The sequence below is a fragment of the Camelus bactrianus genome, chromosome 1 (genome assembly GCF_048773025.1).
Source record: "Camelus bactrianus isolate YW-2024 breed Bactrian camel chromosome 1, ASM4877302v1, whole genome shotgun sequence".
Taxonomy (NCBI): Eukaryota; Metazoa; Chordata; class Mammalia; order Artiodactyla; family Camelidae; genus Camelus; species Camelus bactrianus.
In genome coordinates this window covers 96,734,580-96,749,442 of record NC_133539.1, presented here as the reverse complement: position 1 = coordinate 96,749,442, position 14,863 = coordinate 96,734,580, and the positions used below count along the sequence as shown (strand labels likewise).

General features: G+C 46.6%; 2 protein-coding genes across 3 annotated transcripts in view; one reads left to right on the top strand and one right to left on the bottom strand.

The window, feature by feature from the left end:
• The window catches only part of MED12L (mediator complex subunit 12L), a 625,134-nt gene that overhangs the window by 182,356 nt on the left and 427,915 nt on the right, over positions 1 to 14,863 (top strand). The gene's annotated exons all lie outside the window — the stretch shown is intronic.
• Positions 14,807 to 14,863, bottom strand: part of CLRN1 (clarin 1) — a 36,316-nt gene continuing 36,259 nt past the window's right edge. Inside the window, exon 3 of the mRNA XM_045514448.2 lies at positions 14,807 to 14,827. Coding sequence (XP_045370404.2) covers positions 14,807 to 14,827 — 21 coding nt within the window. The remainder of the gene's footprint in view (positions 14,828 to 14,863) is intronic.

Below are 14,863 nucleotides of genomic sequence, written 5' to 3'. Positions count from 1 at the left end.
CTGGTTCTCTGTCTTTGGCCTTACAAATAGTTCTTGAGTATCCTGTTCTTGCATATTAGAGTATCCTACTCTTTGGTGCGTTTCAGGTGCTAATTTGGCCTCTATCATAAACTTGCTGTGTGACTTTGGATGAATTAATTCACCTCTCTGGTCCTCAGCTTAATTCTCAGTAAAAGAGATGAGAAGGCTGGGCTAGATGAGGGCTTGGCAAATTGCAGCCCACAAACCAACAAATCTGGTCTGCCATCTGTTTATGTATGGCCAGCAAGCTAAAAATGGTTTTTACATTTTTAAATGGTTGAAAACAAATTAAAAGAATAACACTATTTCATGGCACAAAATATTATACTCTTTCATAGTATACTTTAACAATACATAATTATATAACATGTAATAATGTACATCATAACATTTGTGAAAGTTATACAAAGTCCAAATTTGTGTCCATAAATAAAACTTTCCTGGAACATGGCCACACTTATTCGTCAGACGTACAAAGTGATTCATTCTCATCATAGTGCCTTCTCAACCTGGGAAAGAAATTCAGGCTTTAGGTGAGCCAGGCCTGGGCTGCTGCTTGGAGGAAATCTGGTACTTCCAGTAAGTCCTAATTGCTGCCCTGGCTGATGCATGACCTGAAAAGGACTAGAAACATCTCTGCACAAGACAGGATTGGGTGCCAGACTCTGCCCCTGCCCCTGTCTGGGTCAGCCAAGGCCTGAGGACAAGGGTAATGAGCCACATGCTTGCCCTGAGAACTGGGGCCTCCAGTGGTTCTGGGCTGAGGCCTCTGCAGGTCTGGTGGAGAGGTGGGGTGTTAGGATGTCCTTGCTGTGACAGAGACTCCAAATAACAGTGGCTTAAACAAGTTAAAAGATCATCAGTCTGTCCCATAAAGGTCCAGGTAACCTATACACTAAAAGAGATGTATCAACTGATTGCAATGTATGGAATTTATTTGGATCCTGCATAAAAGTTTGTGAGATGACTGGGAAAATTTAAACACTGTATGTTTGATAATAACAAAGGATGGTATTGTGATCATGTTTTTTTAAAAGAGTTCTTATCCTAAGATATATACTAAAATATTTATAGATGAAATGATATGATGTCTGGGATTTGCCTCAAAATAAACCTCCTGGGGAGGGTTAGAAGTGGATGAGACCATATAGATGAAACAAAATTCGTCAGGAGTTAGTAGTTGAAGATCTGTAATAGGTATATAGGGGTTCATTATATTATTTTCTCTAATCATTTATATATTTGAAATTTTCTATAATAAAAAGTTAAAAAATAATGTTCATAACTAGTGATTTAAAAAAATTTTTTAAGAATTTAGTCTATGAAAAATCTCACACAAGAGCCAAAAATATATAATTACAGTCACTGTGGCTGTGTTTTTGATAGAAATTTTTGGTAAAAAGTTTATGAGAAAAAAAATTCCTTGGAGAAGAATAATTGTGTTATAAATTGTAAGCATTTAAAAAGTTCAGTTACTGGAATACAGTTTATAAGTAATTTCACTATTGATATATAATCATCTAAAATTTTGAAGTAGATAAATAAAGAAGACATAGAAATTACCACTAATTCCCTAGCCAAAATACACCAACTTTTTTTTTAACCTGCATATCAATCATGGAAATATTTAGCATTTACCATTGCCTACTATAATACCGCATGATGCATGGCATTTTATTATTTCTCCAATATAACTGTAATAAAATTATTTCTTGGACTTGAAAATAAGTCTGGGTTGGCAGTGATTGGTATGGTGGTTTCATCAAGAACCCAGGCTTTATCCATTTTGAGTCTCTGCCATCCTCATACTTGGCTTGCACCTCATGGTCCAATATGGCTGCTTCACCTCCTGCCATTAACTCTGCATTCCAGACCATAGAAAGGGGAAAGGAATGAAGGACTTGTCCTTTAAGCACACGACAAGGAATTTGCACATGTCATTTTTGCTCATACTCCATAGGCCAGAATCATGTGGCCGCTACTTGGAAGGGAGGTTGGAAGTGTAACCCTTAGCTGGGCAAATATTCATTTTACTAGGAATGTTTTTACTATCTTGTAAAGGGAGAATAGCCATTGTGGGGGACAATGAATAACCTCTGCCATTGATACCTTATAGATATATTTATGTGCAGATTCCAGAGGTCTCCCTCTGGATCTGTTTCTTGCCTTTCTCTTTCCTTCATCTGTACTCTGGTCCCTCCTCCCATTTTCCCTGACCTCTTGTAAACAGCTTAGTTTGAAAGCACAGGTGAGCACATTCCTTCAGCTCTGGTGGCTCTCATCCAGACACCCGTCATGCGTTCCTACCCACGTAGTCACACATATTTGGTTTTGCAGCTCAGGACACATAGGTTTAACTCTTGCCTCTGCTACTTAGTCTTGTGACCTAGAGTACGTCAACTAAGCTTTGTAAACATCACTTTCCTCACCTGGAAAAAGGCATCATTGCATCATGTGAAAAAGTCTCTGCTTCGCCTAGTTACGTGATAACTGTGAGGACCAGAATAGTTCTGGGGAAGTGCTTGGGCTTTATAAAGGGTAAAGAGCCACCCAGCTGGGAAGTAATGCAAAGAGGAAGCCCAGGTGTGCCGCACCTTCCCTGAATCTGATCACACTGCCTTTTTCACAGAGGGGGTGCCTCGGAGCCATGCGTCTGCACATGACTCCATCTCTCTAAGTGCCTGGGAGGTATTTCGGGAGCAAGAAGGAATAGCCAGGGAAACAGATGAGAAAGCCAGGTCTTCTGCTGGTTGGCCAGCCAGTCATAGCTAGTCGAATGAGGCATAGAATCTTGTCTTGAACAGGCTTGGTTGTTTATCTTGGGAATATGCATTTGGACTTGAAAATCATCTAAATGTGAGAGAATCCTGTCAGTGGTTGGAGTCTATAGGGACCCCAGTCACAAAGGCTGGGATCCTGGAGTCTTTCCTGGGTCCTGGAGCTCAGCAAGTCCTTGTATTCTGTGAGATGCTTTATTCCTTCAATAAATTCCATTTCTTTGTTTCAGTTTGTTGGAGTGGTTTCTTTTTCTTACAAGAACCTCAGCAAAGCAACTCTATTATTGGCAAATTTGGCAAAATTTAACATTTGGTGCCCTCAGCTTATAAATCTGAGCTCTTTCACCCTCTCAGAGTGAACGGTGCGTTGTGAGTTCTTCAGTTTCCATCCTCCTTCCCAATCAAAACAGGCCACTAGAAAAGGCTCCAATAGCAATTGTTGACACGGTAAAAAAGGTGAATTTGTAGACATGCATCTCTCCCAGGGTGACCATATACACCTTAATTCTAGCTCACTGATCTGTTCTTCTGCCTCACTTAGTCTTTTCTTGGTTCCTTCTACTGTGTTATTCATTTCAGTAATTGTATTCTTCAACTCTGGGTATTCTTTATATTTTCCAACTCTTTGCTAAAAACTTCCCCCTGTGCATCCATACTCCTCTTGAGTTCTCTGAACATCTTCACCATCATTACTTTAAACTCTTTCTCAGATAAATTGCTTGTCTCCTCATCATTTGTTTCTTCTGGGATTTTATCTTGTGCCTTGGCCTGGGAGATATTCCTCTGCTGCCTGGAAGATTTTCCTCTGCTGCCTCATAGTGTCTATCTTTCTATTTGTGTTTTTAGGTAGGTTAGTTATGTTTCTCGACCTTGGAGAAGTGGCCCTCTGTGGAGACATCTTATGCGTCCCAGCAGTACACTCCTCTCTTGTCACCCAAGGGCCAGGGTCCAGCTGGTCCCAGGATAGAATCTGGCTTGTGTTTTTGGATTCCTTCCACAGGCTTTGGGATTGTTTTTTCTTATTTCTAGTATCTGCCTCTGGTGGATGAGGCTGGACTAGAGGCTTATGCAGTTTTCTTGGCAGGGAGGAGCCTGTGCCTGCCCGTGTCATTTTTGCTCACACTCCATAGGCCAGAATCATGTGGCCACTACTTGGAAGGGAGGTTGGAAGTGTAACCCTTAGGTGGGCGAAGCTTGATCCTGCTGGGTGAAGCTTGGTCCTGCACCTCTGGTGGGTTGGGCCATGTCTAGAGGCGTTTGTGGCTCAGGAAGTCTGCTGATGGGTGGCACTGTGTTCCCACCCTGTATGTTGTTTGGCCTGAGGCTTCCCAGCACTTAAGCCTGCAGGCTGTTGGGTGGGGCTAGGTCTTGGTGCTGATGATCCATTTAAGATGTCAACCTCCAGGAAAGCTCATGTAGATAAACACTCCAGGAATGTCTGCTACCAGCTTTTTTGTCCCCTGGGTGAGCCACAGTCATCCCCTGCCTCCCTAGGAGAACTTCCAAAACCAGCAGGCAGGTCTGGCCCAGGTTCCTAAGAAATAACTGCCTCTTCCCTTGGACCTGGAGCACGCTTCCCAAGAGAATGAGGTCTCTGTTTCCCCCAGTCCCCTGGAGGTCCTGGTGTTAAGTCCCGCTGGGCTTCAAAAGCAGATGTCTTGGGGTCTCCTTCTCTCCCCAGGGCCAGAACCCCGGGCTGGGGAGCCTGACATGGGGCTTAGAGCTCTCACTCCTGTTGGGGGGGCCTCTGCCACTTATGTATTCTTCAGCTTGTGGGTCCCCCACTCCGGGGATATGGGGCCTGATTACATCATGAGCACGCCCCTCCACGCCTGTGGTTCCCTCTTTATGTTTCTAGTTGCAGAAGATCTTTTTTGCTAGGTTCTAGTCCTTTTTCTTTTTGCTGGTCATTTAGCAGTCATTTGTGGTTTTGTTGTAGTCGTGAGGAGAGCTGAGCTCATGGTCCTACTGCTCTGCCATCTTGACCAAGCATTAATTCTAATTACATAATAAAACATATTTTTTCCTAATAAAAGAATTTCATGTGTCAGAAAAGAAATGAGAGGGTGGACTTCCTGGAGAAAGGGAAGAGCTTTCAATCATGTCCACCTCCAGTTAACGCTGGCCCACACAGGGGCTACCCAGTCTGCCTGTTTGTGTGCCCACGTGTGCATTTCCACACGTGCACACATCCACACCACACTCTGTGTAGTCACGAGCAAGCTTAGCTCTACTGGATTTGAAGGCAGAAGACCTGGCTTCTCATCTGTTTCCCTGGCTATTCCTTCTTGCCTCCGAGACACCTGCCAGGCACTTGGACATCCTGCGTGGCTCCTCTGACTGCCCTCACTGCCCCACCTCTGAGGCTCTAGCCCTGCATTCTGTCTTCTCACTCCTCACCCACTTCACAATATTTGGGTGGCTTGTCTGTGGTATAATAGAAAAAAAATTTCACCAGACACTGGTTAAAAATGGCAAGAGATTTTATTCAAGTTACTGCAGTAGGGGAGAGAGACCTCGGTATAAAACTGAACTGAACTCTGAATACAGCAAAGATGGCCTGTTCCTTACTCTGCACATTTAATCAATCATCAGACCCTGACTATTTAGCCTCCTAAACTTTTCTGCATCCTTCCGCTGCCTGAGTCTTGACTCTCATCACCTCCTGGGTGAGTTTCTGTAAAATGTCCTTGATGGTTGCCCAGTCTCTGTTCCTATCACTCCTCAACAGGCCCCAGCATGTCCTGCTGTGACGTAAATCCAACCATGCCATTTCCCTTCAGTGATCTGCTGGGAAACTCCCAGCGCACAAGATCCCCTCCCTGGGATGGGTGCTTTCTTCCTCCTGCTGCCCCCACGGAGTTGACCTCCCCAGGTCCCTGAGCGTCTCTCCACGGCCAGCCCAGAGACCTAAAACAGCATCGCATTGGCCACCTTCTGGCTCTGTGACCTTGCTGAGCCAACAGTCCTCCTCTCCTTTAATGGGTGGAGAGGTGGCTCAGATGATACCTCAGCTGAAGGCATTGATTAGCTTGACTTGGAATCTAGAGTATTTGTAATTCAAAAGGTGCTGAAGATACAGCTTTGAACTTTCAGAGCAGGGAGCAGACTTGGAAAGCCCCGAAGCTGCCCTGTGCAGAAGCTTACAATTTCCAAAGTTAGCCATTTAAAAAATAAGGATATAAACCTTTTACTGCTTAAAGAAAAACGGGTAGTAATAGTATAACCGAGGAAGAAAGAGAAAGAAGAAGCCTTAGAACTAGATGAATAGGTGCACTGAGGGCTGAAATACCTGCCTGCCTTCTTTCTTGGCTCTTTGGTCTGCGTGGCAGGACCCTGTACAGAACAGACTCGCGGGTACCCGTGATGTGGGACCACTGGGTTAGGGCAGGTCCTGGTGCCCTCTGCTCACCCCTGCACCGCCAAGGTCACGGCTCCCAGTGACGTGCCACACTGCCCGGCCCTGCCGTGCCCCCCAGGAGGCGCTGCGTTCCTCCAAATCATTCGTTGCTTTAGTCGAGAGGGACTGTAGGGATTTTTTGAGTGGATTGTCTTTCCACCCTAAAGACAGCAGCTTTGGATCCAATCCTAAATCTACAGGTCGTGGGCTAGGACCCTTCTAGATGTATTAATAATAAGACATTCTAAGTGAAGTAAGCCAGAAAGAGAAAGAAAAATATCATATGATATCACTTATGTGTGGAATCTAAAAAACAAAACAAAACCGAATGAACTTATTTACAAAACAAACAGACTCAGAGACACAGAAAAAACTTACGGTTACCAGGGGAAAGGAAGTGGAAAGAGATAAATTGGGAGTTTAAGACTTGCAGATACTGACAATTGTATATAAAATAGATAAACAACAAGTTTATACTGTATAGCACAGGGAACTATATTCAATATCTTATAGTTGCCTATAATGAAAAAGAATATGAAAAGGAATATCTGTATGAATATGTAGGACTGAAACATCATGCTGCACACCAGAAATTGACACAACATTGTAAACTGACTGTACTTCAACTGAAAAAAAAAAAGACATTGACCAAGAGCCAATAAGCATGACCTTTGGGGTCAGAGAAGGAACTTTTGTAGCTGGGTGCCTGAAGAGGAGAGAAGAGGGACTTGTGGCGGGAGAGAATGCCATCACACGTGTGGCATTTGGGTCGTGCTCAGCTTGTGGGTCTGGTTTTGGGCTTTCTTGAGAGATATGTGACACCCCAGACACAAACAAGTCTAGTTGGGGGCACAGATGACAGAGTGTGCTCTTCTCCAGCCATGCCCGCCCTCTGTCACAGACTCCGTGCATTCTAGAACCCTAGGGGTGCAGAGCATCCCTGAGGACCACTTCCTTTGCCTGGGGAAAGCAGTCTTCTCCCAGAGGCTTCGGAGGCAGGTAGGCTTGAGCTACCTTGGTGTGGGAGCTGGAATAGCAGACTTGCTCCTGAGGAGACAGGAGGACTTAGAAACTTCCAGAATGAAGTAGGAGGGACTTGGGTGAGAGGGCAGAGCAGGGAGCAATGCCTTGGTTGTCTTATTGTCAGAGGGCTGACTATTAAGAGCCATCAAGATATGGAAATTACATCTAGTATGATTGTTATTTATGTTCACCCACTGGGGATGTCTGGGGACATTTAGATTGGTTTCAGGTAAGTAGACAAATCAGGAAAAGTCAGGTGATGCCATGACATTTCAGAACTGATGAAAGCCAAAAAAAAAAGTAAAAGAGCCGGTGAGAGCAGGAGTCTGGGCTTCAACCGAGTCTCTTTCCCACTTCAACAAGCTGGTTCAACTGGAACTTGTGTATTGAGAAAATGATCTGTACTTTAGTGACAGCACAGTTTCAGTGATTTTAGGAAACTGATTTAAATTCTAAGAGCAGGGGCCAATGCTCAGTATGTCTTTCCTCCAGGGCACAAGGTTGAAGCTTAATCAATATCTTATGAGTCATTTAATTCATTCACTTCAGCCAGCATCAGCATCTGCTCTCGAGCGAAGAACTGGGAAGATGCGGCAGCGCAGTGGACCTTCTATCTCAGCATCACCACCGCCTCCAAAATGAAGACGGGAAAGCCCTGTTAGATTTATGGTCAGATGCAAAACAGGGAGGAGAGTCCATGCAGGATGACAGGAAGGGGACTGAGTTTTGGAACTTCAGTGAGGACGCGAAGTGCTCGGGTCTCTGGGACAGAAAGAAGCGTTGTGATTGGCCATAGTCATTCAGCAAAGATTTACTGAGCACGTGTCAGGCATTGTTCTAGGGACCAGGGATTCGGCAGTGGACAAAACAGAACTGATTTACAGTGAAAACATTTTGAGGATTGGGTTATATTTCCTTTACATCTCTCCTTACGCCCTTGTAGTCCAAGGATGATGGAAAGACTTGGATTTGTAAAATTTATATCCTACCTTGTTCAAAAAAACTTCAAGCAACTTCTAAGGTTGTATACAATGCATGAAAACATTATAAAATAGAAATAGAAACAATAGATAAATAAGTTGAAAGAATTTACAAATCATTGGAACCCAAACCCATCCAGGAATAAGGCTAGTTACTAGGACACATCCTTGAAATCCTAGACGCTGCAAGTGACCTACAGATGTGGCTTTAGGTTTTTCGGTGACTAAACTGCAGACGGGCTGGGTAGGGAGGGGATTGAGACAAATAACCACAATTCTTTGGAAGAAGAGCAGTGAATCTAATACCAGGATCAGAAGGAAATTTCTTTAAGAATCCTTCCAAAATAGGCCGCTCTGTGGATGTGCTGGAGGACTGCGTCCCAGGCAAAAGGCTGGGAGAGCTGCCGCCTTGAATCCAGTGGCCGGGTCTCGGTAAGTTCATGGTGCATCTCCTGCAACAACTCGGGGCAGGCGTGCCCAGAGTCATCCCTACCGTTCTCTTCAGCAGACCTTAAACCCACGGAAAAGTGTGGCTATTGATCCTGCATGTGTTTCATGAGATAAAGAAGTTGAATGTGATTCACAGACTTGCTGGAAAGAAGGCAGGAGGGAGATAAGAAGGTTTGATATGAGCTTCTTGCAGAGAAATGTAAACATGGTCAGCAATCTCTGCTCAGGCCATTTTGCTCACCCAGCTTTTTATATACGTGTGGGTTTGGCCAAAGGTGTAATGTGATGTGGGTGAGGAGGGCCAGAGAAAGGACAGAAATAGTCTCTCACGTTAAAATAGAAAGAATAAATCGAGAAATGAAACCGATTTGCCTATTCTGTAGAAATCATCTAGAGTGGCTTTTTTTTTTAAAGGAAGTACTTTCTGTTCAGTCAACTGGGATATCTATGAATGAGATAGAGAAGAAGTTAAGCCATGTCTCCATGTCTTTCTCTCAATGTGTCTCAAAGTCTTTCTCCCTCTGATTTTAGAAAACAATAAAATAGGTAAGAAATTGCAAAGGAAATTTCATCAGTCATTACAAGGCAAGAAATGATGCTAAAAGATCCCTCAGGGTGAAGATTAATGTATGGGGTACAAAATCACCTAACCAACCATGATAGGTCATTTTGGGGTAACTGCCAAACTCACATCCTCCTCTGGGAGACCTCACACACACACACACACAGAGGCACACTCACACACACGCGCGCACACACACACACACATATTTGTCCTCTGTACCCTGCCCCTCCCTGCAGTTGTGACTCATCCTGACTTCAAGTTTGTGGAGCAAAGGATGGGCACCTGATCAAGGGCATCTGATGCAGAGGCTGGGCTGCATCATTCTAGTATTTGTAATCTCTCTCTCTCTTTCTCCCCCATCTCTCCATCCCTCCTGTACCACACTGTGCGCCCCCCACCCCCCACGCAGCCTCTCTCATTGGCCCTGGATCTTGGGGATAATGTAGATCCTTTAGATAATGTAGAGCTGGAGTTTTCTCCCTCATGCTGTGAAAAAACAAAGAAATCTAGTGTGCAGAGAGAGAGGAAAATGAATTAGAGGCATAGGGACAAACAGGAGCCAGAGGCATGTGGCCTTAGACACACACACGCACACACACACACACACACAGAGGAGAGGGTAGGAGAGAAGGGAGGGGAAGGGCAACCTTGGCGTTGCAGGCTTTCCACCTGATCCACCTCTCCCTGGGGCCGCCCTCGTGCACTCATGTGATGGAGGCAAAGGTGTGTCTTTCACGTGGCTCTCTCTCTCTCTCCCCCCTCCCTGTCTCCACCAGGCATTCTTGTTCTCACTCTCTTGCTCTTGGCTTAAGATGTCTTAAGTGGGGTTTTGTTTCTCATGTTAAATGCTCCCTGACCCAGATATTAAGTAAAATTAGGAAGATTTCTTTCCTTTGAGAAAAAGAGTAGAGGATTGATATGGCATGAATATGTTTTATGTTTTTATATATTTATATATTTTAAAGAGGAAATAGCATATTGGCAGAAGTGGGCGGGCTGCTATGAAGTTTGCTAAAATGTGAAAAAAAATACGAAGCCAAGAGCTCCCAGTTTCATGTTAGTGTGTGTGTGTGTGTGTGTGTGCACGTTGAGGGTGGGCAGTGTTTCCCTGGTTCTGTTGGCTTTTCTGCTCTCCTGTGCCTGAGTCACGCTTTCACTTCTGTACTGCAGACACCTCTGCCCAGTCCATGTAGCTGCACGTAAACTCTGGGGACTAAGGTGAACTTAAAAAGTGATGTTAAGTTCAATAGTCACTAGTTCGAGGGTGAAACAGAGTCAGAGACATTCATGCAGAGTAAGTTTGCTTTTGAATCCAAACTAGCTAGAAAATTCCTAGGGCTGGGGCTGGGCAGGAAGAGGAAAGACACCTAGATTCAACCTAGAATCTCTGCTGGAGGAAGTACCATCTTTTTCAGCACTGTCTCATTGGGGAAACTGAGGCAGTCATCCTCACTGCTGTCCAAGAGAAGCCTCAGCTAACCACAGGGAGCACATTTCCTGTCAGTGGACTTGGCCCCAAGGCTTTGCTCAGGACTCACCTGACCCAGGACTGTGGAAGAGCCCTCCTCCAAGTGCCTTGACCCCTCAGGAGGGGCAGTGAGGGCAGGTAGTGCCGTGGAGGGGAAATGGCTGCCTGCCCAAGCACGACCCACGTGACACCCCAACCTGGACAGGGATGGGAGCCCCCCTTTCCTGGCTCTTTCAGATACGTTAAAAAAAAAACTTCAGTTTTTAACTAACAGTAAGTACACAAGTCTTACACCATTTTGTGAGAAATGAAACTCTAGGTCAATTGTTGATTTGGAGGCAATTTATATAGTTCAGGAATTTCATCGGATTAGTCAGGTTTTTTACCACAAAATTTTAAAGCTCTGTCTTTAATAATAAATTGAAGCTTTAAAAAGAAAATAAGGATGGAGAGGCTTGAAAGACATTTTTCTCTGCTCTCAAGTGAAGATCAAGAAAACATGTTTTTCTCACGCCCTCCATCCCCTCTCCATCTTCAGTGCCTCACGCACAGCTAGATCCACTGTAGACGCAAGATAAAACCTCTTTGAATGAATGAAAAGGGGTTGATTCATTGTCATTTGGAAAGAATCCTGAAGGACACCAGCATAAGCAAAAGTATTTATTTACTCTTTAGATATTTATGCAGAAAATTCACTCTCTGGTCTTCATTTCAGTGGGTGAGGAGTGATGTGGCTACAGGGCTGTGGCTTCGGGAAGGGCGGTGGCACAGACAGCCACTCAGGGCTGGTGGTGGAGGGCGTCCCTCGCCTCAGGTTATATTTCAAGAGACTTAGTGTCTCACTGGCATGGAGCGGAACTTTCCTGGAGAACAGGGCTTTGTTGGCGAGGCTAAGATAGGATCAAATAACCACCCAAACTCAGTGGCTTGACAGGAAGTTTATTTACCACTCTCGTCACCCTCCAGGGCAGGTCATGAAGCCTGCCTCTGTTTTGCAGCCTCGCCACCTGGATGCCGTGGCTTCCAAGGCTGCAGTACCAGGGGAAGACAGAGCTGGAGGATTGCATGGGAGGGTCTTCATCGCCAGGCCTGGAAGTGGCATGGGTCCCTTCAGCCTGCCTCCTGTCTGTCCAGACTCATTCCCATGGCACCAGCTGCAAAAGAGCCAGGAAATGTGGCTTAGCTGCATGCCACCGAGGAACGTGGTGAGAAGCACACGGCATTGTCTGCCACAGAGCTGGCGAGGAAAGGGGGACAGCAAAGGAGCAGGGCAAAGGAAGCGCCTGTGTGGCAGCACGTGAAGGTCTACGCCAGCTTCTCTAAGGGTGTCTGGCGAAGATGTGCATCAGACCCTGTCCTTCCTGTGTGAAGGGACACTCTTCATTTTCCTTGGCTACATGGAAGGATAGCAATTTAAGGGCAAATCTGTGAGCTGTGGCATCCTGGAATGTGTACCTGTGAATTAGGTGTGATACCCTTTTTTGCACTAGGTAAAGTCCATGCCGAATTGGAACCCGAGGAGGCTGCAATGATAGGGCGGGTGGCTCCTGTGCCCTGAGACGGTGTGTCTCTGGTGGGGCATGGGCTTGAATTACTCGAGGGGCCCAGCCACCTCCTTGGTGCCCCCCTTACAAACAGCCTGGAGGAGAGAGGGAACAGAGGCTAGCAGAGCAACCGCGGCTCTCACTCTCCTCCCGAATTAGACTGATGGCCACAGGGGGCAGAGGGGACTTGTGCTCATTGAAGGACACAGCCAATTTGCAACTCATTTTTTTTTCCTTCCAGGTGAGCCTAAGTCCCTCAGACTAAGATTGTAGTAAAGAAACATGTTCCTTCAAGACATGTGCCTTTTAATTGCTGGGTGGCTTCCAGAGCACTGTAGCTATCCCCTGGGGTCTCTGCAACCATCGTCTGAGACTGTGTTTTAGGGCTTGCAGGGGACACTTTCTGGAGGTTTCTGACATGGACAGCCAGTCGGCTTCGGGCTTATTCAGACATTTCAAATAGACCAGTGAGCCCCAGCTCTGGGTGTGACACGGCAGGTATGTCTGGGCATCTAAGGGGGTGTGGGGGGAAATCACAAAGTCTGTAAATCAAAGTATATGTTTATTGAGTTTGCATTAGCATTTTTATCAGCAAGAGGGTGTTCCCCTGCAGGGGAATTTCATCGTGGATGCCAGGGCCCCACACCTACCCAGTCTTTCTCTGTTTCAAGGAGCAGGTATCTATTCTCTAAACTGACCAGGCTCTGTCCCTTGTCACTCGGAGGAGGGAGATTAGCTGCTGAACCAGCCTTTGGCCCTGAGCCGTGAACCATGATGAATGGGGGCTGAGCCCCAGCGTATCACCAGATCGCACCCTGAGCGCCCAAACAGCACAGGCTTTTAGGATCTGAACAGAAGGGATCAGGGGCAGCGAGGCAGTGAGAAGAACAGTGTGGATGGCTTGGAACCCGTCTTGAAGCGTTTCTGTGACAGCCACCCTTTTTACCTCTACTGGGTCTTACTGGAAGGGGAAAGGCTGAGGAAAATTGAGAGAGAGGTTAAGCTCCCTGCTCTCCACCCAGAGTCTCTCCCTGGCTACTTGTTCAGGTTTCCATAGGTGGATGACTGGGCCCAGTGTCCATTCTAATGGCAGGCCAGGGTCTCTCCCAGCTGGTGCACCCTGACGCTGCCAGTGTGGGCCCCTCCTCCGTCCACCAGAACGGGGAGGGGCAGCCTCCCCGCCTGGCCTCTCTCTCTGCAAATGGGCCGCGGGAGAGGCGAGGGATTACCTTCGGGTTGTGCAATCTGTGAGCCACCAGCCAGACTGATGAGCCTTGGATGCTTGTCAAGTGACATGAGAGCAGCTGCTCTGAAGGAGCAGATGAGACCACGAGAGCAAAAGACCTTTGTAAATCGTAAAGTGCTTGCAGAGGGAAGGCGCCCTGCGCGCTCCCCAACCCGCGCGTGCCCCGTCTGCGCGTCCACTGCCGCAGGCTGTGTCCCGAAAGGCCTGACTTTCAGGGCTTCTTGCCGTTCTTTCCCACGGCAAAATAAGCTCTGATGCTCTGGGGGTGAAGGGGTGTGCCCACACCGGAAACGAGCACCCGCCTGCCCAGTCGTTGTGTTTGCCGCCCCAGAGCCAGCAGGGGGCCCTGCGTCCCCATGAGAACCTGAGACCGGGGCTGCCACCTGGGGCGATGACTGTCATTCCAGAGCCTCTGGTCCCCACAGAGAGAGCCACGGAGAGAGTCCTGGCCACATCCTTCTTGGAAGGGTTACTCGCAGGCCACGTGGGACAAAGGGTTTCATCCAGAGGAGAGGGGGCAGCTTAAGTGCTCTCCTCTGAGGGCCCAGAGGGTATCTTGTCTTATTTGTGTGTATGTGAGCCAATTTGCAGGGACCAGCGTCCCTGCCTCTACTTCCCACCAGTTTGCCCATTAGGCTGTCGTTGGATGTTCAGCTGCTGCTCTGAGTTTTCTCTTTGTATAGAACGGAGAATAGTCAGGGAGTTGTTTTCTAAAGAAGAAAGCTTGGTGTTAGATGTTTTTCAAAACTTTGAGGAGAGAGAGAGGTGGGGGGTGGGTCAAATGGGACTGTAGGGGCCTTCCGGGATCTCAGGCCGGTTACCCGTGGTGGTGATGCTCCTTGTGCTTTCCTGCCTTTCCTAGAAGGAGCAGACAGGACCACGAGATGCTTCTGTACTGAACTGTTTCGTGAAGACTTCCAGAACTGGGCTCCACTAGCCCTTTACGGGAACGAGCATCCTCTTTATCATTGGACTGACTTGTGGTCTTCTAGAAATTCTCTAGCTGTAATATCTTGATTGAAGGTGGAGAGACTAACATCTGAAAACAAAGAGTGTGTTCTGATGTCAGCCTGTGGGCCACAGATCACCTTTAGGGCATGTTATTTCTCGGGTATACAGTCATTTGCTTCTTGTAAATGGTTTCAATAAAGAAAAAGAATTTTTTTTTTTTTTAACACTAGCACTTGCCAAACCTCTCATATGGGGGCTAAGTTCTGGACAGCTGTGGAGAGGGACCTGGTATGGTGGTTTGTTCTCAGCCATTCCCTGCCTCTTCCTGACTGCTTACTTGACGGCAGCAGATGGAGGACAGAGGAAGGGTGAGTTCCAGATTCAGTTGTGGCCTTTGGTCAGCTGCAGATCAATTTCATGGGTAATTCAGGGGAAAAA